General features: G+C 44.9%; 1 protein-coding gene across 1 annotated transcript in view; it reads left to right on the forward strand.

Moving 5' to 3' along the window:
• LOC138643343 (band 4.1-like protein 4B) overlaps positions 1-25,204 on the forward strand; it is a 152,549-nt gene that overhangs the window by 60,896 nt on the left and 66,449 nt on the right. The window contains exon 4 of the mRNA XM_069732267.1: positions 19,487-19,564. Within this exon, the coding sequence (XP_069588368.1) occupies positions 19,487-19,564 (78 nt within the window). The remainder of the gene's footprint in view (positions 1-19,486; positions 19,565-25,204) is intronic.

Consider the following 25,204-nt stretch of genomic DNA (forward strand, 5'->3'; position numbering starts at 1 on the left):
CACCATGAGGTTAACAAAATCCTCAGAGAAAAAGACTTTGAAAAAATCTATTTCTGTGAGGCTGGTGGTGTCAAACCTGATTCCTGATTCTGCCACAAAATCAGGAATCAGTGGCTCGTAATTTTCAAGGGGCAAGGTCCATACGGGGTCCGAAGAGGGGCGCGCTGGTTCATCTTCAGGAGTGGGCCCTGACTCATCTTCATCTTCATGAATGATGGGCACTGCTTCTGTCCTGTGACCTCTGCGTGGCGGTTCTGCAGGGCCGGAGGAGGAAGATGAGGAATGGGAAGGGGATGAGGAGGAATCGGAAAAATAAAGAAAAGTGGGATCCTCTCCCTCGCTATCGGTGTCGGAGGCAAGGAAAGAATATGCCTCCTCCGCTGAATAGCACTGTTGGGACGAACAGGACGAGCGCAACATTTTTTTTGTGAGTATGGTGCTTGGGTGTACTTTATTGGTAACTATGTGTACGTGTGGGGGGGATAGTGTTTGGCACAAACTATTCTGAAAAGAAAAAGCTAAAGGAAAAAAAAAGCAAATAGGGAGAAAAACATACCTGTGAAAGGAAATGTCTAAAACAGCAGGCCCTAGCTCTGATAAGTGAACCGCATCATTTATCAGTGTTCGGCAGCTGTTGGGTGTGCAAACGGGAATGTGAAAAAAAGGCAGGCACGGGAGCTCTGATAAGTGAACCGCATCACTTATCAGAGTTTAGCGGCTGCTGGGTGAGCACACAGGGATGGGGAAAAAAAAGAAAAGGGAAGGCACGGGTTAGACGCGGCAGCTGCGTGCGCGTACGGGGATGGGAAAAAGAAAAGTGAGCACGAGTGTTGATCGGTGAACTGCGTCACCAATCAACTCTTGGCGGCGCTAACGGGGGTGAAAAAAAGTGAGCACGAGTGTTGATGGGTGAACTGTGTCACCAATCAACGCTCGGCAGCTACTAAATTTGGGCATGGATGCGGCACAAAGTGGAGGGGGAAGGGGGATGGGGGTTGAGGGGGATGAAGAGAGATCGGGCCGGGATTGGGGTATCAACACTTATGGTTGTAGTCTCTCTTCTTTCTTCTGTCTTCTTTCTTCTTTCTTTTTTCTTTAGCAAGAACTGTGGTGTCACAGGTGTCACCTACCAAGTGTGAGGATTCCTGCAGAGCAGTCAGGCAGGTCAGGGGCAGGTGAGACAGGTCACAGAGCGGTCATACCACTGCTGTGACCTGTGATTGGTGGAATCGATGATCACATCGATCCCACCAATCAGAGGAGGCCCTGGTGACGCCGGTGTTGCTAGGCACCGGCCTATGATCGGAGCTCACAGCTCCGATCCTAGGCAGGTCACCAGCAGGTCACCAGCAGGTGACTGGCAGGGCATAGCGCGGTCACACCGCTGCTGTGCCCTGTGATTGGCACGATCAACGATCACATCGATCGCGCCAATCTACTCTGGCCTTTGGCATAAGATCGATGTTGCAATAGCAATCCAGGAAGTTACCGCGATCACAATCCAATCCAGGAAGTTACCGCGATCGATTGGATTGGCGCGATCAATGTGATCGTCGATCGCGCCAATCCGGGGGGTTTTGGCCGATGCCTGGCGTTGCCAGGCACCGGCCTAGGATGGAGTACATCGGTACTCGATCCTAGCCTGGGACCTCTAATCTAATTGTCTGAAACAATGAGAAAGGCTGCAATTGGCTGTTCAGAATTGAACAGCCAATCACAGCGATTGGGAGGCCGAGGGGGCGGAGACAGGCCCCAGGATGCCGACACCATCTTCCTCCAAGTAATATCGCGTCGGAATTTTAATGCGATCACCGCAACTTAAGTCGCAGTATCGCATTAAAGGGCATGATGTACTATTCCATCCATGGGAAGTAGGGCCCACCCCACATGGACGGAATAGTACGTCTAATGGCAGAAAGGGGTTAATCAATGCATATTTTTCTTTGATGTACATGCCTCCTACTATCAGTCTGATAGATCTAAGGTATTATGCATTATTATGTTGTTAACATCACGGGCACTGGCTTGGGCAAATCCTATGGTTGAAAGTCGCGATGTCCGTCTAAATAATTTGGATGATTTTCTGACAGCTATGGTGCAAATGTTAATAATAATAATAATAATGTTTGATGATCCCAACCGCTGTGCCACCACCGAAACTGCCTTACTTTCCTTACGCCAGAGGAAACGTTCAGTCATAGAATATATTACTGAATTTAAGAGGTTAGTGGTGGATACCAACTTGGATAACAATGCTTTATTGCCAATTTTTAGGAAAGGTTTGTCCAGTACAATCAAGGATGAGCTAGCTCGCTCAGAGTCTCCCCAGGAGTTTGAGTTATTTTTGCAACACTGTGTGTGTATTGATATCTGCCTAACTGAACAAAGACAAGAGCAATGGGCAGCTTTAAATCGCATCACTAATTTTGCTCTTCCATCTAGAGAAACTACCAGCAAGAACCCACGGGAGGCCGAGGAGGTGCCTATGCAAGTGGACTCACTACAAAAATGTGAGAGTAATGAACGCCGTGAATATCGTTTTCGTGAGCGCTTATGTTTTTATTGCGGTCAATCGGATCATTTCCTTATTAATTGTCCTAAATGTCCCAGACGACCTAACAAGGTGTTGGTGGCAGTAGGGGATTATGACAATACGGACACTGAGTCAGAGGTTTCGGAGACCAGTTTACATCTAGATGCTGTGGTTCCCCTAACATTGATGTCGACGTCCTCTAAAGATCAAGGGGAGAAATATTCACATTGTTCTCTTCCTATTCAGATCCTGTGGGAGGGACAGTGGATATCAAGTTCTGCTATGATAGACTCTGGAGCAGGTGGGAATTTCATGGATTCTTCTTTTGCCAGGGAACATGGTATTAAGACACAACTAAGAGCCTCACCAGTCACCATGGAAACGGTGGATGGTTCTCCATTAGTTTCCGGACCAGGAGACGGTGTTTCTGAAGTGTAAGATGGAACCAGACCATCAGGAAACCCTTTCATTTATGTTAACATCTTCTCCCCATTTTCCTGTAATTTTAGGAATTCCCTGGTTACGGTCACAAAATCCAAACATCAATTGGGAAACCAAGGATATATCCTTCCTCCCAAAGTGTAGTCCTACCATCAGTCCAACGGTAACGGCTCCAGTTACCCAGAATTTGGAAGAAACAATACAGGTATCTACTCTCCCTCTGGTTTACCAGGAATTCTCGGACACCTGTGACAAAAAGAAGGCAGGCCAACTCCAGTCATAAACCATATGACTGCCCCATAGAACTGCTTCCTGGGGCAGCGATTCCTTTCGGCCATGTTTACCCATTGACAGCTCCAGAATTAAAAACATTCCGAGAATATATAGATGAGAATTTAGCCAAGGGGTTTTTCTGACCATCTTCTTCACTAGCAGGAGCTCCCATATTGTTTGTAAAGAAGAAAGATGGGACTCTAAGACCTTGCGTTGACTACCGGGAGGTAAATAAGGTAACCATTGGTAACAGGTACCCATTGCTGCTAATTCCTGAATTGTTGGAGAGAGTTCGCCAAGCCAAAATATTTACCAAATTAGACCTTCACGGGGCATATAATTTACTCCGTATACGTCCTGGAGACGAATGGAAGACAGCTTTCAGATGCCGGTATAGACATTTTGAATATTTAGTGATGCCATTTGGACTCTGTAACAATCCTGCTGCTTTTCAACACTTAGCCAATGATATTTTCAGGGATTTACTGGATCATTATGTAGTAATTTACCTGGATGACATCTTGATTTTCTCTGATTCCCTACAGTAACATCAGGAACATGTTAAGACTGTGCTCAGATGTTTCAGAGATAATCATTTGTACATCAAACTCAGTGTGAATTTCATTGCTCCAAAATTCAATTTTTAGGCTATGTTATTTCTCACCAGGGATTGAATATGGAGTCCAGCAAGATCCAGACGATCATAGATTGGCCTCTACTAGGAAACATTAAAGAGGTACAATGATTCATTGGTTTCGCTAACTTTTATAGACGTTTTATCCTGAATTTTTCAGAAATTGTCTGACCCATCACTCTCCTCACTAAGAAGGGGAAGAAGTTTGTATGGTCTTCGCAGGCCAAGGGAGCCTTTGACTGCCTCAAGGTTTGTTTTACCACGGCTCTGATATTGATGCATCCAGATCCTGCATTGCCTTTTGTCGTGGAGGTGGATGCTTCTGACTGTGCACTGGGAGCAATCCCCTCACAACGAACCGGAGACAAAGGTTTGCTGCACCCATGTGCCTTCTTTTCTCGCACATTATGATCTGGTGAACTGAACTATGATATTGCAGATAAGGAACTTTTGGCAATCATTTCCACCTTTAAGGAATGGAGACACCATTTGCACAGAGCAACTGAACAGGTAGTAGTGCTCACAGATCACTGTAATTTGGAATTCCTTAAGTCCCCCAGATGTCTCTCTCCTCGACAAACTAGATGGAGTTTGTTCTTGAACCAGTTTGATTTTATTATCTCGTACCACCCAGGTTCACGTAATGGGAAAGCCGATGCATTATACCGAATCCACACGATGGACTCCGTGCCTGGGACCCCGTCTAAGACCGTCTTGTCTGATGCCATTTTCATCTTGTCTGATAGCTTAGAGATCAATGTATTTATGTCCCAGAGGCTGTGAGACTTCGAATTCTCAAATTGGTCCACGACTCCATATTGGCTGGACATAGGGTGGTACAGAAGACACAGAAATTTTTAAGTCGTTTTTTCTGGTGGCCTACCTGCTTGAAAGATGTGAATGACTATGTCCGCTCTTCTGAGGTTTGTGCCCGGTACAAAGTCCCTCGCGTTTCACCTACTGGCCTTCTTAAGCCGCTACCCGTACCATCTTGCCCTTGGGGGTCTATTTCGATGGACTTTATTGTGGAGTTACCCATCTCTGTCGATAAAAATACTTTTTTGGTAGTAGTGGACCGTTTAACAAAGGCTGCTCATTTTATTTCTTGTACCGGTCTTCCCTCAGCTACAGAGACAGTGGATCTGGTTATCCAGAATGTTTTTCGGCTGCATGAGGTACCAGATGAGATCATCTCTGACCGGGAATACAATTTACCTCTAGGTTTTGGAAAGGTTTTTGTTCTGCGCTCCACATTAATGTTTGCTAGTCTTCTGCATACCACCCTCAGACCAACGGGCAGACCGAACGGACCAATCAAACCTTGGAGCAATATTTACGATGTTATGTCAGTTTTTTGCTGGATGATTGGCTGAAGCTACTTCCTTTAGCGGAATTTTCATATAATAACTCACAGAGCAGTTCCACGAAGGTAACGCATTTTTTTGCCAATCTGGGATATCATCCAAATATTTTGCCTAGGTCTACGGTTGCTACTTCGGTACCGGCAGTTCAAAACAGAGTGGCAGTGTTGCAACGTAATCTCGTAGTTTTGAAAGACTCCCTGACTGTAGCACAGGAGCGTTACAAGAAGTCAGCCGATAGATTCCGGAAACCGGCACCTATGTACAAGGTAGGAGACTCTATTTGATTGTCCACCAAGAAACTATGATTGGGTGTTCCTTCGCAGAAACTGGGACAGAAGATCATCGGTCCATTCAAGATCACCGGGATTGTGAGCTCTGTTGCTTGTAATCTGAAGCTACCACAAACTCTAAAGGTACACCCAGTATTTCATGTTTCTTTATTAAAACCGGTTTCTCTCAACACATTTCAGGGACGTATCGTACCATCTCCTCCACCAGTGTTGGTTGATGGCAAAGAACAATTTGTGGTACAGGACATTATTGATTCAAGACTTCATAGGAACCGGCTTCAGTATCTAGTTAGATGGCAGGGTTACCCTCCTGAAAACAATTCTTGGGAACCAGTAAGTAACATCAATGCTCCCCTGAAGGTTGCTCAGTTTCATCATAGATACCCAGATAAGCCTGGTCCAGGACCGTCCTGAGGCCTTTTTAAGGGGGAGTAATGGCAGAATTCCAGGTTTTCCAAGTCACCTTGTGAATGATCTTGCCCTTTGTTAAGATGGAGTTTGCTGTTTTGTCTGGCTCAGATGTCAGTTTCCTTGCTGGAGTATTCTGCTTCCGTTCCCCTTCTTCAGCTCAGCTGCTTTTTCTTAGTGTGCTTCTACCCCGACTCTGAACATTCTCTGCATGTTATCTTTAGCCTGTTGACTTTGAAACTTAACCCTTGGTTCACTCCTCCTGGTAAGAACTGTGTTTCTGAACTGTGTTGCTTCTTAATCCTTCATTACTCTCCCCGGTGGGAGTTGCTGGAACCAACACCAGTATAATACTTAATGTGAACCTGTTTCTGGACTTACCCATGTCCATGCCACATCTGGGATCAACTTGTGAACTAGTTTCTGGACTTACCCGTGTTCATGTCATACCTGGGATTAACCTGACGACTTGTTCTGGACTTCCCTATGTTTACTACATACCTGGATTTGACTCTTTCTGCACCGCCAGTGTTTTGATCAGCACCGCATCACCATTCACACTCACCTTTTGCTCACCTTGCTGAGGACTCTGTCTTAAGAACTCTGCCATTTTGCTGTATAAGTTTCAAGGACTTGTTTCATTGCGTGGGAACCTTATATGGTATTGTCCCTTGTCCCAGATTATTAAAATCAGCCCCCAGTCATGGGCTGTCCTTCTGCTAGTTATGAAAATTGTTCGGGAAACCTCGCTCAAGCACAACCAGGAGACAATGATGAGCTCAGCTTTCAGCAGTCAGCCTTTCCTAGGCGCCAGTACGTATCACACGGACGGCACATGGATGTAAAATACAGGGACATGGACACACAGACCACGTACAGCACATAAACACACTGATGTCACACACGTAAATATGGATGGCACACGAACGCGGAACAAGGATCTCACTGGTTTTTCCTTCACAGCAATCAGTGGGATATGTGAAGGAGGCCTTAGGCTGTTACTAAGCATTTTACTGGTTTTAAGCCTTTAGGGTACGCTCACATCTGTGTATATAAAGAGGCTGAGATTCTCAGCCAGAAAAGTTGGAGAGTATAAGGTGAGTATTCATGCATGTCATGCAAGTATGCGTTTTTTTCTCATCTAGCATCAGTATGTTTTGCGAGTGCTGTGCGAGTGTGCATTTTTTTCCTCACCTAGCACCAGTATGACATCTGTATGATATGCATATGTAATCTGTATGCAATGTAATTTTAAACACATTTTAACAAAAATTAAACCATATAAATCAAGTTGCTGATTGATTTCTAACCATATAAAAACACCCTCCCAAAGGGAAAAAGCTGGGAGCATATATATGTTTTTTTTTCATGTCTGGCTTTGTTGCATCTTTTAAACCAGATATGACCAGCAATCTTTTTTTGTTTTGTGAGCGTGAGAAGCGTGAGCGTGAGAATTTCGCTAGATGCTCTCCAGGGAATTTGGCTCAGGAACCCAGCCATTGTGGAGCCCAGAACATGTAGAAGATTCTGGATCCATCATCTCCTCTGCGAATGTTTGTCTGTATGGTGATCTATGGCAGCATTCTGAAAACTTTTTTGCTTACTGCCGAATGCAGATTCAAGCTTTTGGGCTGGTTTCCACTTGCGAGAAACACGTCCGTATCTCGCATGTGAAAACCAAGCTCTGGCACTCCAGAGCGGAGAGTGCGGCTGCATGTGTTGCTATGCGGCCGCACGCTCCACTCTGGAGTGCCGGCGCCAGAGCTTGGTTTTCACATGAGAGATACGGATGTGTTTCTCGCAAGTGGAAACAAGCCCTTTAACTGCCCTCTGGAAGCTCTACACCCAGGCCTGACCTGGCAAAATACCCCTTTTTGGAGATGCATTTCTGACTCCTGTTGATCCTGAGATAAGTGACAAAATCTTATGCGCGTTTGCCACCTGAGTCAGTCCTACATTTTGTTTTTTATTTCCTTTTGCTTTTCTTTATGTTACTGAATGTTTCTCTCCAGGTTTGTTTATTAACCCCTTAACAACCGGAGGTATTTTAATTTTTGTGTTTTTGATTTTACTCCCCTTCTTCCCAGAGCCATAACTTTTTTTATTTTATGATCAAAATGGCCATGTGAGGGCTTGTTTTCTTGTGGAAAAAGTTGTACTTTTGAACATCACCCATTTTCTTTTAAACATATCATGTACTGGAAAATGGGAAAAAAAATTCGAAGTGCTGTGAAATTGCAGAAAAAGTGCAATGCTACAGCTTTTTTTTTTTTTTTTTTACCATGTTCACTAAATGCTAAAACTGACCTACAATTATGATTCTCCAGGTCATTACGAGTTCATAGATACCAAACATGTCTAGGTTCTGTTTTATTTAACGGGTGAAAGAAAAAAATCAAAACTTTGGTAAAAAAAAAAAAGCTCCATTCTCCGAGACCTGTAGCGTCTACATTTTTCGTGATCTCGGGCTGGGTGAGGACTTATTTTTTGCATGCCAAGATTATGTGCAGTGCCCCAGAGACCTGGTCGTTGCAGTATGGCCCCAAGGCGAGTAGCGGTACGTCCGATGGCACTAAGGAGTTCTCCTGACCAGGTATCACCAGAACACATTGCACTTCACACTCCGGCCACTAGGGGGAGAAAAAGGCTTTATTTATTGGGCCACTCCTCACACTGGTAAAACTAGGGGCTGGGGAGGAAGTTAGAGAGAAGCTGACTGGGTTGGAACCAGGCAACATCCCGTGGCAGGGGGTGTTGCAGGGAGAAGGCACAGGGGGGTCCCTGTCAGGCGTGGGAACCTGGCAGGCGCCTAGCGAACAGAACAGAACGTAACGGAACCGCGCCTGCACACCTTGCGGCGGTATCCTAAGAAAGAGACAAGAAGGGAAGAATATTGTGGAACAGTGTAAACGAGATCAGCACAAAGGAGAGCCAGTAAGAGTCGTGCCGAGAGAGGAAGGCAACATCTTACTGAGGCGCGTAGTCGGTGGCCGGATCACCGTAGGAGTAACTGACTTCAGGCCTTACTTCAAATTCCGCTGGACAGTTGATTATGGGTTGACTGTCTACCTTTTACACCTACGAAGACATAGGGGGCAACATTGGGAGAGGGGCGTCTCTAGGGTCCCGGAAGACCTCCAAGCCTTCCCGTCAAACGGGTGGCGTCCTAGCCATACTATATCTGGGGGACATTAGAAACTAGCAACATCTGGAACCAAAGAACGAGAGAGAGAGAGAAAGCTGTAGAGAACGAGCGAAGGACAACAGCAGTTGTGAGGACTATTCCGAATGCTCAGCAGGGTAGGACTACAACACACAGGCGCTATTGGTAGGCAACGATTTCCATCTGCAAGAGAAACTTTGGATGTGCCCATCGGACCGGCCGGTCTCCGATAGCCTGGTTGAACGTGCTCTGGACTGAGTGTACTGAAGCCTTCAGTAAAAGGTAAAGAGACTGCAACCCTGTGTCCTCGTTATTGCCTGCACCTCACACCATCTCCATCCACACTACTGGGAAGCCCTGGGGATTTACTTCACCTGTGGGAAGGTATACCATCCGGCTGCTATTCCATCACCCCAGTGGACCCCACAGCACAGTAGCGTCGGTCACCCTGACCGAACACCACAGGTGGCTGTTATGACCTGGTGGTTAGGAGCACCCAGCACGACCTGATAGTTAAACTCACACAGGACAAGCTCTGGGATGTGGGAGCTCTGCTGACCGCAAGCCCTAATCCTATCACAACAACTAAAAATAGCCGTGGAGCGTTCCTGACTCTCCCTAGACGCCTCTTCACAGCCTAAGAGTTAGCTAGCCCTAGAGATAGAAAATAAAGCCTACCTTGCCTCGGAGAAATTCCCCAAAGGAAAAGGCAGCCCCCCACATATATTGACTGTGAGTAAAGATGAAGTCACAAACGCAGAAATGAAACAGGTTTCAGCAAAGGGAGGCCAGACTTACTAAACAGACAGAGGATAGGAAAGGTATCTTTGCGGTCAGCACAAAAACTACAAAAGACCACGCAGAGTGTGCAAAAAGACCTCCGCACCGACTCACGGTGCGGAGGTGCCACTCTGCATCCCAGAGCTTCCAGCTAGCAAGACAAAATCATGATAACCAGCTGGACAATGAAACAATGAACAAATAATAACTATCAGGAACTTAGCTTCTGCTGGAGAAGACAGGTCACCAGAAAGATCCAAGAGCGAACTGAACCAATGCAGGAACATTGACAGCTGGTATGGAGTAACGATCTGAGTGGAGTTAAATAGAGCAGCCAACCAAAGGATAAACCAGGTCACCTGTGCAAGGAACCTCAGAAGCAGCAGCTTCACTCACAGCCACCAGAGGGAGTCCATGGACAGAACTCTCCGAAGTACCATTCACGACCACAGGAGGGAGTTCGACAACAGAATTCACAACAGTACCCCCCCCTTGAGGAGGGGTCACCGAACCCTCACCAGAGCCACCAGGCCGATCAGGATGAGCCAAATGAAAGGCACGAACTAGATCGGCAGCATGAACATCAGAGGCAAAAACCCAGGAATTATCTTCTTGACCATAACCCTTCCACTTGACCAGGTACTGGAGTTTCCATCTCGAAACACGAGAATCCAAAATCTTCTCCACCACATACTCCAACTCGCCTTGGACCAACACCGGGGCAGGAGGATCAACGGAGGGAACCATAGGCGCCACGAATCTCCGCAACAACGACCTATGGAACACATTATGGATGGCAAAAGAAGCTGGAAGGTCCAAACGAAATGACACAGGATTAAGAACTTCAGAAATCTTATATGGCCCAATGAAACAAGGCTTAAACTTAGGAGAGGAAACCTTCATAGGAACATGACGAGATGACAACCAAACCAAATCCCCAACACGAAGTCGGGGACCAACACAGCGCCGGCGGTTAGCGAAACGTTGAGCCTTCTCCTGGGACAATGTCAAATTGTCCACCACATGAGTCCAAATCTGCTGCAACCTGTCCACCACCGTATCCACACCAGGACAGTCCGAAGGCTCAACCTGCCCTGAAGAGAAACGAGGATGGAAACCAGAATTACAGAAAAAAGGAGAAACTAAAGTAGCCGAGCTGGCCCGATTATTAAGGGCGAACTCAGCCAAAGGCAAGAAGGACACCCAATCATCCTGATCAGCAGAAACAAAGCATCTCAGATATGTTTCCAAAGTCTGATTAGTTCGTTCGTTTTGGCCATTAGTCTGGGGATGGAAAGCCGAAGAAAAAGACAAATCAATGCCCATCTTAGCACAAAAGGACCGCCAAAACCCCGAAACAAACTGGGAACCTCTGTCCGAGACGATGTTCTCTGGAATGCCATGCAAACGTACCACATGCTGGAAAAACCATGGCACCAAATCAGAGGAGGAAGGCAATTTAGACAAGGGTACCAAATGGACCATCTTAGAGAAGCGATCACAAACCACCCAAATGGCCGACATCCTTTGAGAAACAGGGAGATCAGAAATAAAATCCATGGAAATATGCGTCCAGGGCCTCTTCGGGACTGGCAAGGGCAAAAGCAACCCACTGGCACGAGAACAGCAGGGCTTAGCCCGAGCACAAGTCCCACAGGACTGCACAAAAGAACGCACATCCCGTGATAAAGAAGGCAACCAAAAGGATCTAGCCACCAAATCTCTGGTACCAAAGATTCCAGGATGATCAGCCAACACCGAACAATGAACCTCAGAGATAACTCTACTAGTCCATCTATCAGGGACAAACAGTTTCTCCGTAGGACAACGGTCAGGTCTATCAGCCTGAAACTTCTGCAGCATGCGCCGCAAATCAGGGGAGATGGCAGACAAAATTACCCCCTCTTTAAGAATACCCGCCGGCTCCGGAACACCCGGAGAATCAGGCACAAAACTCCTTGACAGGGCATCAGCCTTTACATTCTTAGATCCCGGAAGGTATGAAACCACAAAATCAAAACAGGAGAAAAAGAGCGACCATCGAGCCTGTCTAGGATTCAACCATTTGGCAGACTTGAGATAAGTCAAATTCTTGTGATCCGTCAAGACCACCACGCGAGGTTTAGCTCCTTCAAGCCAATGTCGCCACTCCTCGAATGCCCACTTCATGGCCAACAACTCTCGATTGCCAACATCATAATTGCACTCAGCAGGTGAGAATTTTCTAGAAAAGAAGGCACATGGTTTCATCACCGAGCCATTCATCGCCCTGTTTAATTCGCACAAGATTATACACTCCTCGAAGATCTATCTTGGTGAACCAACTAGCCCCCTTAATCCGAGCAAACAAATCAGACAGCAGCGGCAAAGGATACTGAAATTTGACTGTGATCTTATTAAGAAGGCGGTAATCAATACAAGGTCTCAAAGAGCCATCATTCTTGGCCACAAAAAAGAAGCCTGCTCCCAATGGTGACGACGACGGGCGAATATGACCCTTCTCCAGGGATTCCTTTACATAACTCCGCATAGCGGCATGCTCTGGCACAGATAAATTAAACAGACGGCCCTTAGGAAACTTACTACCAGGAATCAAATTAATAGCAGAATCGCAATCCCTATGAGGAGGTAGGGCATCGGATTTGGGCTCTTCAAATACATCCCGGTAATCTGATAAAAACTCAGGGACTTCAGAAGGAGTGGAAGGTGAAATTGACAACAATGGAACATCACCATGTACCCCCTGACAACCCCAGCCGGACACAGACATAGATTTCCAATCCAACACTGGATTATGGACCTGTAGCCATGGCAACCCCAAAAAGACCACATCATGCAGATTATGCAACACCAAAAAGCGAATATCCTCCTGATGTGCAGGAGCCATGCACATGGTCAATTGAGTCCAGTACTGAGGCTTATTCTTGGCCAAAGGCGTAACATAGTAACATAGTTAGTAAGGCCGAAAAAAGACATTTGTCCATCCAGTTCAGCCTATATTCCATCATAATAAATCCCCAGATTTACGTCCTTCTACAGAACCTAATAATTGTATGATACAATATTGTTCTGCTCCAGGAAGACATCCAGGCCTCTCTTGAACCCCTCGACTGAGTTCGCCATCACCAACTCCTCAGGCAAGCAATTCCAGATTCTCACTGCCCTAACAGCAAAGAATCCTCTTCTATGTTGGTGGAAAAACCTTTTCTCCTCCAGACGCAAAGAATGCCCCCTTGTGCCCGTCACCTTCCTTGGTATAAACAGATCCTCAGCGAGATATTTGTATTGCCCCCTTATATACTTATACATGGTTATTAGATCGCCCCTCAGTCGTCTTTTTTCTAGACTAAATAATCCTAATTTCGCTAATCTATCTGGGTATTGTAGATCTCCCATCCCCTTTATTAATTTTGTTGCCCTCCTTGTAGCATCAATTCCTCTCAATGGAATAGGATACTGCAAGGGCTCCAAGAAAAAACCACAGCGCCTGGCAAACTCCAAGTCCATCAAATTCAGGGCAGCGCCTGAATCCACAAATGCCATAACAGAATTGGACGACAGAGAACAAATCAGAGTAACCGGCAAAAGAAATTTAGACTGTACCGTACCAATGGTGGCAGACCTAGCGAACCGCTTAGTGCGCTTAGGACAATCGGAGATAGCATGAGTGGATTCACCACATTAAAAACACAGCCCATTCCGACGTCTGTGTTCTTGCCGTTCAGCTCTGGTCAAAGTCCTATCACACTGCATAGGCTCAGGCCTATGCTCAGAGAATACCGCCAGATGGTGCACAGATTTGCGCTCACGCAAGCGCCGATTGATCTGAATGGCCAAGGACATAGACTCACTCAGACCAGCAGGCGTGGGAAATCCCACCATGACATCCTTAAGGGCTTCAGAGAGACCCCTTCTGAAGATTGCCGCCAGGGCACACTCATTCCACTGAGTAAGCACAGACCACTTTCTAAACTTCTGACAGTACACCTCCGCTTCATCCTGACCCTGACACAAAGCCAGCAAGATTTTCTCTGCCTGATCCACTGAATTTGGTTCATCATAAAGCAATCCAAGCGCCAGAAAAAACGCATCAACATCACGCAATGCAGGATCTCCTGGCGCAAGGGAAAATGCCCAGTCTTGAGGGTCACCACGCAACAAAGAAATAATGATTTTTACTTGTTGAACGGGGTCACCAGAGGAGCGGGGTTTCAAAGCTAGAAACAGTTTACAATTATTTTTGAAATTCAAGAACTTAGATCTATCCCCAGAAAATAAATCAGGAATAGGAATTCTAGGCTCTAACATAGGATTCTGAACCACAAAATCTTGAATATTTTGTACCCTTGCAGTGAGATGATCCACACAAGAGGACAGACCTTGAATGTCCATATCTACACCTGTGTCCTGAACCACCCAAAGGTTTAGGGGAAAAGAAAGACAAAACACAGTGCAAAAAAAAAAATGGTCTCAGAACTTCTCTTATCCCTCTATTGAGATGCATTAATACTTTTGGCCAGCTGTACTGTTGTGACCTGGTGGATAGGAGCACCCGGCACGACCTGATAGTTAAACTCACACAGGACAAGCTCTGGGATGTGGGAGCTCTGCTGACCGCAAGCCCTAATCCTATCACAACAACTAAAAATAGCCGTGGAGCGTTCCTGACTCTCCCTAGACGCCTCTTCACAGCCTAAGAGTTAGCTAGCCCTAGAGATAGAAAATAAAGCCTACCTTGCCTCAGAGAAATTCCCCAAAGGAAAAGGCAGCCCCCCACATATATTGACTGTGAGTAAAGATGAAGTCACAAACGCAGAAATGAAACAGGTTTCAGCAAAGGGAGGCCAGACTTACTAAACAGACAGAGGATAGGAAAGGTATCTTTGCGGTCAGCTCAAAAACTACAAAGGACCACGCAGAGTGTGCAAAAAGACCTCTGCACCGACTCACGGTGCGGAGGTGCCACTCTGCATCCCAGAGCTTCCAGCTAGCAAGACAAAATCATGATAACCAGCTGGACAAGGAAACAATGAACAAATAATAACTATCAGGAACTTAGCTTCTGCTGGAGAAGACAGGTCACCAGAAAGATCCAAGAGCGAACTGAACCAATGCAGGAACATTGACAGCTGGCATGGAGTAACGATCTGAGTGGAGTTAAATAGAGCAGCCAACCAAAGGATAAACCACGTCACCTGTGCAAGGAACCTCAGAAGCAGCAGCTTCACTCACAGCCACCAGAGGGAGTCCATGGACAGAACTCGCCGAAGTACCATTCACGACCACAGGAGGGAGTTCGACAACAGAATTCACAACTGGTGGCGTCACGAACTACTGACAGACTGTACTACCATTTTCATTGGACGCCCCTTAGCAGGGTCACGACCGGGTCCAGCCACCGTGACAACCGCAGAACCGAAGGAGAAGGGACCGGTACCGAGTGACTTGTGGCCCTGTGTCTGGGGGCGCTCCATATGTTTTTATTAATACCATTTTGGTGTAGATACGATCTTTTGATCTCCCGTTATTGAATTTTATTGCAATGTAGCTGTGACCAAAAAAAATGTAATTCTGGCGTTTTCAATTTTTTTCTCGTTACGCCGTTTAGCAATTGGAATAAAATCTTTTTTATATTGATTGGACAATTCTGAGCACGGCGATACAAAATATGTATATATTTGATTTTTTTAATTGCTTAATTTTGAATGGGGCTAAAGGGGAGTGATTTGAACTTTTATTTTTTTAATATTTTTTTAATAATTTGAAAAATTTTTTTTTTTTACTTGCTTTAATAGTGTCCATGGGACACTAGAAGCTGCAGTTGCCCGATCGCCTCTGCTACACACAGGCGATGATCAGATCTCCCGTGTGTAGCAGAAATGTTCACTTGCTTTAGCGCTGACCGCTGAGTGGTGCTCATAGCAATCCGGCTATGACAACCATAGAGGGCTACTGGAGACCTCTGGTTATCATGCCAACCCATCGGTGACCCACGCTGACGTGACTGAGTCACCGATGGGCAGGATTTACGGCACGCGTCCAGTAAATAAGATTGACTGCGGCATTTAACAGGTTAACAGCTTCGGGTAGATCGCGGTTGTTAGAAGCACATGTCAGCTGTTCAAAACAGCTAACTTGTGCTGGGAAAGCGCTGGAGCCCACATCAAAGGGAGGGATTCTGACGAGGGCATATTATTATTCCCAACGTCAGAAAGGGGTTAAGCCAAGTTCACAGTTTTTTTTCAGCATTTTTTTTAATTCAAATTTTCATTTGTGTTTTACAGTTACAACAAAGTCTGAGATTTCAGAAAATCTCATGTGCACACATTTTTTTTTTGTCATCAGTATTTTGTGCTTTGCATGGTTTTTTTTGGACAATAGAGCATGTCACTTCTATCAGCGTTTTTTTAAGCGTTTTTCACCCATTGACTTGAATGTGCAGCGAAAAAGCGCTTTTTGTGCCAAAACCTGATTTTATGGAATAGGACATTATTTTTCAACACTAAACTTTATCAGCATGCACAAGAGACAAATATAGCATGTCAAAACTGCTGCAAAAATGCAATAAAACCAAGGAAAGCAAGCTTTTTTTCTGCAGTATCTTTCCTGCCAAGAGATCAGGTTTTTCTACAGAAAAAAAACGCTGAAAAAATGCCTAGTGTGAACTTACCCTTACAGACCTGTTAGCCTATGTGCACACGTTGCGGATTAGGCATTTCTGGTGCGGATTCTGCCTCTCCTGGCAGAAAACGCACCTGCGGATTTGTCGCGTTTTTTGTGCGGTTCCGCAGCATTTTTTGTGCGTTTTTGCTGAGGTTTTCTTGCGGATTTGCTGCGTTTTTTACCCCTGCGGTTTTCTATAATGGAATGGGTACAAAAATGCTGCAGATTCACAAAAAAGAAGTGACATGCCACTTCTTTTAAACCGCAGCGTTTCCGCAAAGTGTGCACAGCATTTTTTTTTCTCATTGATTTACATTGTACTGTAAATCAATTGCCGATCTGCAGCGTCTCGGCACCTCAAAAAACGCTGCAGATCCGCAGAGAATCCGCAACATGTGCACATACCCTTAGTGCTTCATGTGCATTAGGCTGGAGTCGCACACAATGTATAAAAAATCCTGTCCGATTTTTTCGGCTGAGAATCGCACAAATGTTCTCCGTATGGTGATCCGTATCTCATCCGTGTGTTGAGAGGTGATATGAGTACTGTGACCACTCAGCATGCCAGCCAAAACACACAGTGTCGAGTGAGAACGCTGCTGCAGTGACGAGCGCTGATGTCAGTAAGATTACCGCATTTCATGCCAATAAACTCTGGTTACTTTATTAACATCAGCACTCATCACTGCTGGAGCTTTCTCAGGCTACTGTCAGTGTGCTCCAGCTGGCATGCTGAATGGTTTGCATTACCCATGTCACCACTCAACACACCATCCGGATGTAGCAGATTTGGAGCTCAATGTTTGATGGATGTATGGCGAACACCTTTGGAAAATTTGATTTGTTAAAGGTAATAAATACGTACAAGAGTGTTGGGGAGTGATTTGTATAAATAAAGGACTTTTCTGTGTTTTTTATTTAACCTTACGGGTTTTAATGAGGGTTTCTTATAGACGCCATTACTAAAACCAGGGCTTGATGTCAGCTGGCATTAAAAAGCAGACATCAACCTTAGGCCATGTTCACACAATCCTTTTTTTAATGCGGAACCGCCGCGATTTTGCCGCTGCGGGTCCGCAGCTGTTTTCCATGCAGGGTACATTACAATGTACCCTATGGAAAACAGGTACTGCTGTGCCCACATTGCGGAAAATCCCGAAAAAAGCCGCGCTGAATAGCTGCTGTAAAAAAGAAGTACCATGTCACTTCTTTTTGCGGAACTGCAGCGGTTCTGCACCCATAGACCTCCATTGTGAGGTCAAACCCGCAGTAAAACCCGCAGACGAAAAAAATATCTGCGAGTTTTCTGCGGTTTGTGGTGCAGAACCGCTGCAGCAGGAAGTGCGTGGGCGGAGTGTGGCTGCCCCCCCGTGCTCCAATCCCACCCCCCCATGCTCCGATGCCACCCCCGTGCTCCGACGCCCCCCCCCCTGCCCTAATCTCCCCTCTTATACTTACCGGGCCTCCCGGTGTCCGTCCGGCCGTCTTCTCCCTGGGCGCCGCCATCTTCCAAAACGGCGGGCGCATGCGCAGTGCGTCCGCCAAATCTGCCGGCAGATTCGTTCCAGGCACATTTTGATCACTGTGATAACCTCACAGTGATCAAAATAAAAAAAAGGTAAATGCCCCCCCCCCCTTTATCACCCCCATAGGTTTTAACAATAATTAAACAAAGAATATTTTTTTTTTCCCCACTACAGTTAGAACTAGGGTTAGGGTTAGGGGTAGGGGTAGGGTTAGGGTTAGGGGTAGGGTTAGGGGTAGGGGTAGGGTTAGGGTATTTTCAGCCATTTTAACCCTAAAAAAACTTCCTAGAAAACACACAGACTCTGCAAAGAAAACTGCATAAAAAACTGCACTAAAAACCGCATCAAAAAACGCAACAAAAAGCACCAAAAAACGCACCTGCGTTTTCTGCCAAGAGCTGTGGTTTTTAGTGCAGAAAAAACAGCAGGGAAATCAGGAACGTGTGAACATGGCCTTAAAACCATTAGCTCGCTTGCCAATGCATCAGGGCAAGCAGGATGAGCTGAGGAATCTAATGGATGCATCATTTCTTGGGAAGCTGAGGGCTGGTGTTATTAGTCTGGGAAAGGTCCAATATCCATAGCCTTTTCCCAAGCTATTAATATCAGCCCACAGTGGTCTGCTTAGCCTTTGCTGTTTATTAAAATACGGGGGACACATTCATTTTAATAACCAGTTAAGGCTAGGTAGACAGCTGTGAGCTGATATTAATAGCCTTTTTAGAACCATGTTTACTGCCCACTTTTCAGACTATTAAGACCAGCTCTCAACTGTCTGCTTTCCTTCGGCTGGTTAATAAAAATAAGGGGGACTCCATATCATTTTTTATTTTATTTATTTTTTAGCTAACTACAAGTCCATGCACTGCACCAATTATATATCTCAATGACATCTTTCTATCTATATATCTATTCTCATGGCTCATGCTATGAATTTGTGCTCTGCTGATGAAATGTTAGTTTTCATATGAAATAAGTGTGTAAAAATCACACAGTACATGCATGGTCGTGTACTGTGTGTTTTTTTTTGTAATTTTATTTTTATTTTTTTTCTTCTCCCACCCATTGATTTGCAATGGTAAGTTTTGCCCATTTTACGCAGCCATAAGCAGCATGCTGAAATTTTTTTCCTCACCCCATTTTGGAGATAAATGCTTCCTAGTTGAATAGAATTGTGCAAGGCTATTTTTTTTTTTCTCACATTGCACTCGTTAATTTTATATGCTTTTTATATGCAGATGTGAGCGTAGCTTCACTCAGCTTGTATCTATATATAAAATATGTATTATTCTATTCTATGTAATGTACAGTATACAGCATATACTGTGTGTATGCTCGTGAAAGAATTTTGAGACTTTTTGTTTTTTAACTGCTTTGGAAGAAAATAATTATTCAAAATATTCTTTTGCAGAGTCCTAGTAGAGTGAGCAGCTCCTTTACATTAGAACCAGGGGATCTTTTAATGGATTTCACAGAAGCTACACCAATGGTATGATTAAATTTTGTCTACTTTTGGAATTCTTATTTGTAAGAAATAACTGTATCTCATGGGATAATACAGACCATAATGATACTTATGATCTGCCATGATTCTTCACTTTTTCTTTCATAATAGTGATATGGAACTCTGTATTACCTAGCAATGAACCAATATACACAGGGGATTTGAATAAAAAGGAAATTTGCTGAGAACAACAGTTACAATTAAGAAGGGATAAAGATATGAGATAAATAAAACATAGGCGAAAATGACAAATCTGACCTGCTGCAAAAAGGAACAATAGTTCAGTAAAAATTGTCTCTCATCCATGGAGTCCCACCACATGTCCAAACTAAACCAAAGAACGTTGCATATAAAGAATAATTAAACAATGCATAACCGAAATATAAGGAATGATTAATTTATAAGTATAGCAATGTCTCAAAAGACTTTGAGGCATCTGATATCTGTGAGTACATCTTCGAGAATAACATCTTGCAGTTCATTCTAAGGCCGGCGTCACACTAGGCGTATGAAAATACGGTCCGTTTTATACGGCTGTAATACGCAGAAATGTTCCCAAAATAGTGATCCGTATGTCATCCGTAGGCAGGGTGTGTCAACGTATTTTGCGCATGTCATCCTCCGTACGTAATCCGTATGGCATCCGTACTGCGAGATTTTCTCGCCGGCTTGCAGAACAGACATACAATAGATCCATGGACTCAAATATTCGTTAAAACACATATATATATTTCATACAGCGCTAGATAGCAGAAAAGCCGGTAATTCAATTGCCGGCTTTTGCTATCTCCTTCCCAAACCCGACCGGATATGAGACATGGTTTACATACAGTAAACCATTTCATATCCCGTATTTTTTTACATATTCCTCACTACTAATGTTAGAAGTGTTCTGTATGTGTGCAAAATTTGGGGACTCTAGCTGTTAAAATCACGGAAAAAACTGGCGTGGGCTCCTGCGCAATTTTCTCCACCAGAATGGTAAAGCCAGTGACTGAGGGCAGATATTAATAGCCTAGAGAGGGACCATGGTTATTGGCCACACCCCCCCCTTGGCTAAAAACATCTGCCCCCAGCCACCCCAGAAAAGGCACATCTGTAAGATGCGCTTATTCTGGCACTTGGCCACTCTCTTTCCACTCCCCTGTAGCGGTGGGATATGGGGTAATAAAGGGTTAATGTCACCTTGCTATTGTAAGGTGACATTACGCCATATTATAATATAATATTTTATTATACTCTTAATCCACCTGAAGACTCTTGTCACCTGAAACAAAGTTAAAAAAAACAAACAACAATATTCTAAACCTTCCGTCATTCAGTCATGTCCCACGCTGTAAATCCATCTGAAGGGGTTAAATCATTTTATACCCAGGAGCTCTGCTAATGCAGCTGTGCTCCTAGCTGGCTGTAAAACTTGGTGAATGAATGGAATGCAGGGGAATGTCCTGTAGTTACCTCAAGTCACGGTGATGCGCCCTCTGCTGGATGAACTCATATGAACTCGAGCGTGGGAAAATATTCTGAAAAGTTCCCAGGCTCGAGAATCATAATGGCAGGTCAGTTTTAGCATTTAGTGAACCTAGTAAAAAAAAAAAACAAGTGTGGGATTGCACTTTTTTTGCAATTTCACCGCACTTGGAATTTTTTTTCCTTTTTTCTAGTACACGACATGCTAAAACCAATAATGTCGTTCAAAAGTACAACTTGTTTCACAAAAAATAAGCGCTCACATGGTCATATTGATGGAAAAATAAAAAAGTTATGGCTCTGGGAAGGAGGGGAGCGAAAAACGAACACGGAAAAATGGAAAGGGGTTAACAACCCTAGCTGGCCATGTGGTGTGTTACACATAAAGAGACACATCTTGTTTCATTTATGAAGGAGCTACTCCTAAAGTCACAAAGACTATTTTTAGAGGGGCATCAGGCGGCATTAATATTCTTAAAGGGACATTATGAAACAGTGGGACTCCTATGCTATTATTGCCTATGCAGTGAGTGGCTAGGCTGCCAAGAACTACAACGCACCCCAATACCCTTTCATGAGAGGTATAGGAGAGCTTCCTGAAAAAAATGTTGCATTGAATGCAATGCCTGCCCTGCTATTAAGTCATATGCACCCCAATAAGTCTTTGAACCCAGGTAATGGATGGCCACAGGAAAACCCACTTCACATTCTTCAGTTGGTCCTGCCATACTGTTTTCGTATGTATTAACTGCAAGGCCTGCCCTGCTACCAAGTCATATGCACCCCAATAAGCCTTTGAACCAAGGTACTTGATGGCCACAGGAAAACCCACTTCACATTCTTCAGTTTGTCCTGCCATACTGTTTTCTTATGTATTAACTGCAAGGCCTGCCCTGCTACCAAGTCATATGCAGCCCAATAAGCCTTTGAACCAAGGTACTTGATGGCCACAGGAAAACCCACTTCACATTCTTCAGTTGGTCCTGTGTTGTGAATTCTGTGGCAGAGCTCCCTCCTGTGGTCACAAGTGGTACTTCGGCTGATTCTCTCTATGAGCTTCCGTTGGTGGAGGAAAGTGGTACTGCGGCTTCTGAGTTTCCTTCCTCAGGTGATGTGGTGAAGTCGTTGGGTGCTGCTCTATTTAACTCCACCTAGTGCTTTGATCCTGGCTTCCAGTCAATGTTCTAGTATTGAACTTGCTTCCTCCTGGATCGTTCCTGTGGCCTGCTGCTCTGCATAGCTAAGTTCCGCTTTTGTTATTTTTGTTTGCTGTTTTTTTCTGTCCAGCTTGCTTATTTGTTTTTTTCTTGCTTGCTGGAAGCTCTGGGACGCAGAGGGTGTACCTCCGTACCGTTAGTCGGTACGTAGGGTCTTTTTGCCCCCTTTGCGTGGTTGTTTGTAGGGTTTTGTGTTGACCGCAAAGTTACCTTTCCTATCCTCGCTCTGTTCAGAAAGTCGGGCCTCACTTTGCTAAATCTATTTCATCTCTGCGTTTGTCTTTTCATCTTACTCACAGTCATTATATGTGGGGGGCTGCCTTTTCCTTTGGGGTATTTCTCTGAGGCAAGGTAGGCTTATTTTCTATCTTCAGGCTAGCTAGTTTCTCAGGCTGTGCCGAGTTGCATAGGGAGCGTTAGGCGCAATCCACGGCTGCCTTTAGTGTGGTTGGAGAGGATTAGGGATTGCGGTCAGCAGAGTTCCCACGTCTCAGAGCTCGTTCTATGTTTTTGGGTTATTGTCAGGTCACTGTATGTGCTCTGACTTCTATGTCCATTGTGGTACTGAATTACCTAATCATAACAGTACTGGAAGCCATAAGTACTAATGATTCTCAATAGAGGGAAAAAAGAAGTTCTGAGACCATTTTTTTTTCTCTGCACTGTGTTTTGCCTTTTTTTTCCCCTAGACATTTGGGTGGTTCAGGACACAGGTGTAGCGATGGACATTAAAGGTCTGTCTTCATGTGTGGATCAGCTCACGGCAAGAGTACAAAATATTCAAGACTTTGTGGTTCAGAATTCTATGTTGGAACCAAGAATTCCTATTCCTGATTTGTTTTTTGGAGATAGAACTAAATTTCTGAGTTTCAAAAATAATTGTAAACTATTTCTGGCTTTGAAACCTCGCTCCTCTGGTGACCCAGTTCAACAAGTTAGGATCATAATTTCTTTTTTACGTGGTGACCCTCAGGACTGGGCATTTTCTCTTGCGCCAGGAGATCCTGCATTGTGTAATATTGATGCGTTTTTCCTGGCGCTCGGATTGCTGTACGATGAACCTAATTCAGTGGATCAGGCAGAGAAAAATTTGCTGGCTCTGTGTCAGGGTCAGGATGAGATATAGGTATATTGTCAGAAATTTAGAAAGTGGTCCGTACTCACTCAATGGAATGAAGGTGCGCTCGCAGCTATTTTCAGAAAGGGTCTCTCTGAAGCCCTTAAGGATGTCATGGTGGGATTTCCTATGCCTGCTGGTCTGAATGAGTCTATGTCTTTGGCCATTCAGATCGGTCGACGCTTGCGTGAGCGTAAATCTGTGCACCATTTGGCGGTATTATCTGAGCATAAACCTGAGCCTATGCAGTGCGATAGGACTTTGACCAGAGTTGAACGGCAAGAACACAGACGTCTGAATGGGCTGTGTTTATACTGTGGTGATTCCACTCATGCTATCTCTGATTGTCCTAAGCGCACTAAGCGGTTCGCTAGGTCTGCCACCATTGGTACGGTACAGTCAAAATTTATTCTGTCATGGCATTTGTGGATTCAGGCGCTGCCCTGAATTTGATGGACTTGGAGTATGCTAGGCAATGTGGGTTTTTCTTGGAGCCCTTGCAGTGTCCTATTCCATTGAGAGGAATTGATGCTACGCCTTTGGCCAAGAATAAGCCTCAGTACTGGACCCAGCTGACCATGTGCATGGCTCCTGCACATCAGGAGGTTATTCGCTTTCTGGTGTTGCATAATCTGCATGATGTGGTCGTGTTGGGGTTGCCATGGCTACAAGTCCATAATCCAGTATTAGATTGGAAATCCATGTCTGTGTCCAGCTGGGGTTGTCAGGGGGTACATGCTGATGTCCCATTTCTGTCTATTTCGTCATCCACCCCTTCTGAGGTCCCAGAGTTCTTGTCTGATTACCGGGATGTATTTGATGAGCCCAAGTCCGATACCCTACCTCCGCATAGGGATTGTGATTGTGCTATCAATTTGATTCCTGGTAGTAAATTCCCAAAAGGTCGACTGTTTAATTTATCTGTGCCTGAGCACGCCGCTATGCGGAGTTACGTGAAGGAGTCCTTGGAGAAGGGGCACATTCGCCCGTCATCGTCGCCATTAGGAGCGGGGTTCTTTTTGTGGCCAAGAAGGATGGTTCGCTGAGACCTTGTATAGATTACCGCCTTCTAAATAAGATCACGGTTAAATTTCAGTACCCCTTGCCGCTGTTATCTGATTTGTTTGCTCGGATTAAGGGGGCTAGTTGGTTCACCAAGATAGATCTTCGTGGTGCGTATAATCTTGTGCGTATTAAGCGAGGCGATGAATGGAAAACTGCATTTATCAGCCCGAGGGCCATTTTGAGTACCTAGTAATGCCATTCGGACTTGCCAATGCTCCATCAGTGTTTCAGTCCTTTATGCATGACATCTTCCGAGAGTACCTGGATAAATTCCTGATTGTATACTTGGATGATATTTTGGTCTTCTCGGATGATTGGGAATCTCATGTGAAGCAGGTCAGAACGGTGTTTCAGGTCCTGAGTGCTAATTCTTTGTTTGTGAAGGGATCAAAGTTGTCTCTTTGGTGTTCAGAAGATTTCATTTTTGGGGTTCATTTTTTCCCCTTCTACTATCGAGATGGACCCTGTTAAGGTCCAAGCCATCCATGATTGGACTCAGCCGACATCTCTGAAAAGTCTGCAAAAGTTCCTGGGCTTTGCTAATTTTTATCGTCGCTTCATCTGCAATTTTTCTAGTATTGCTAAACCATTGACCGATTTGACCAAGAAGGGTGCTGATGTGGTCAATTGGTCTTCTGCTGCTGTGGAAGCTTTTCAAGAGTTGAAGCGTCGTTTTTCTTCTGCCCCTGTGTTGTGTCAACCAGATGTTTCGCTTCCATTCCAGGTCGAGGTTGATGCTTCTGAGATTGGAGCAGG

The sequence above is a fragment of the Ranitomeya imitator genome, chromosome 6 (assembly GCF_032444005.1).
Source record: "Ranitomeya imitator isolate aRanImi1 chromosome 6, aRanImi1.pri, whole genome shotgun sequence".
NCBI classification, from domain to species: domain Eukaryota; kingdom Metazoa; phylum Chordata; class Amphibia; order Anura; family Dendrobatidae; genus Ranitomeya; species Ranitomeya imitator.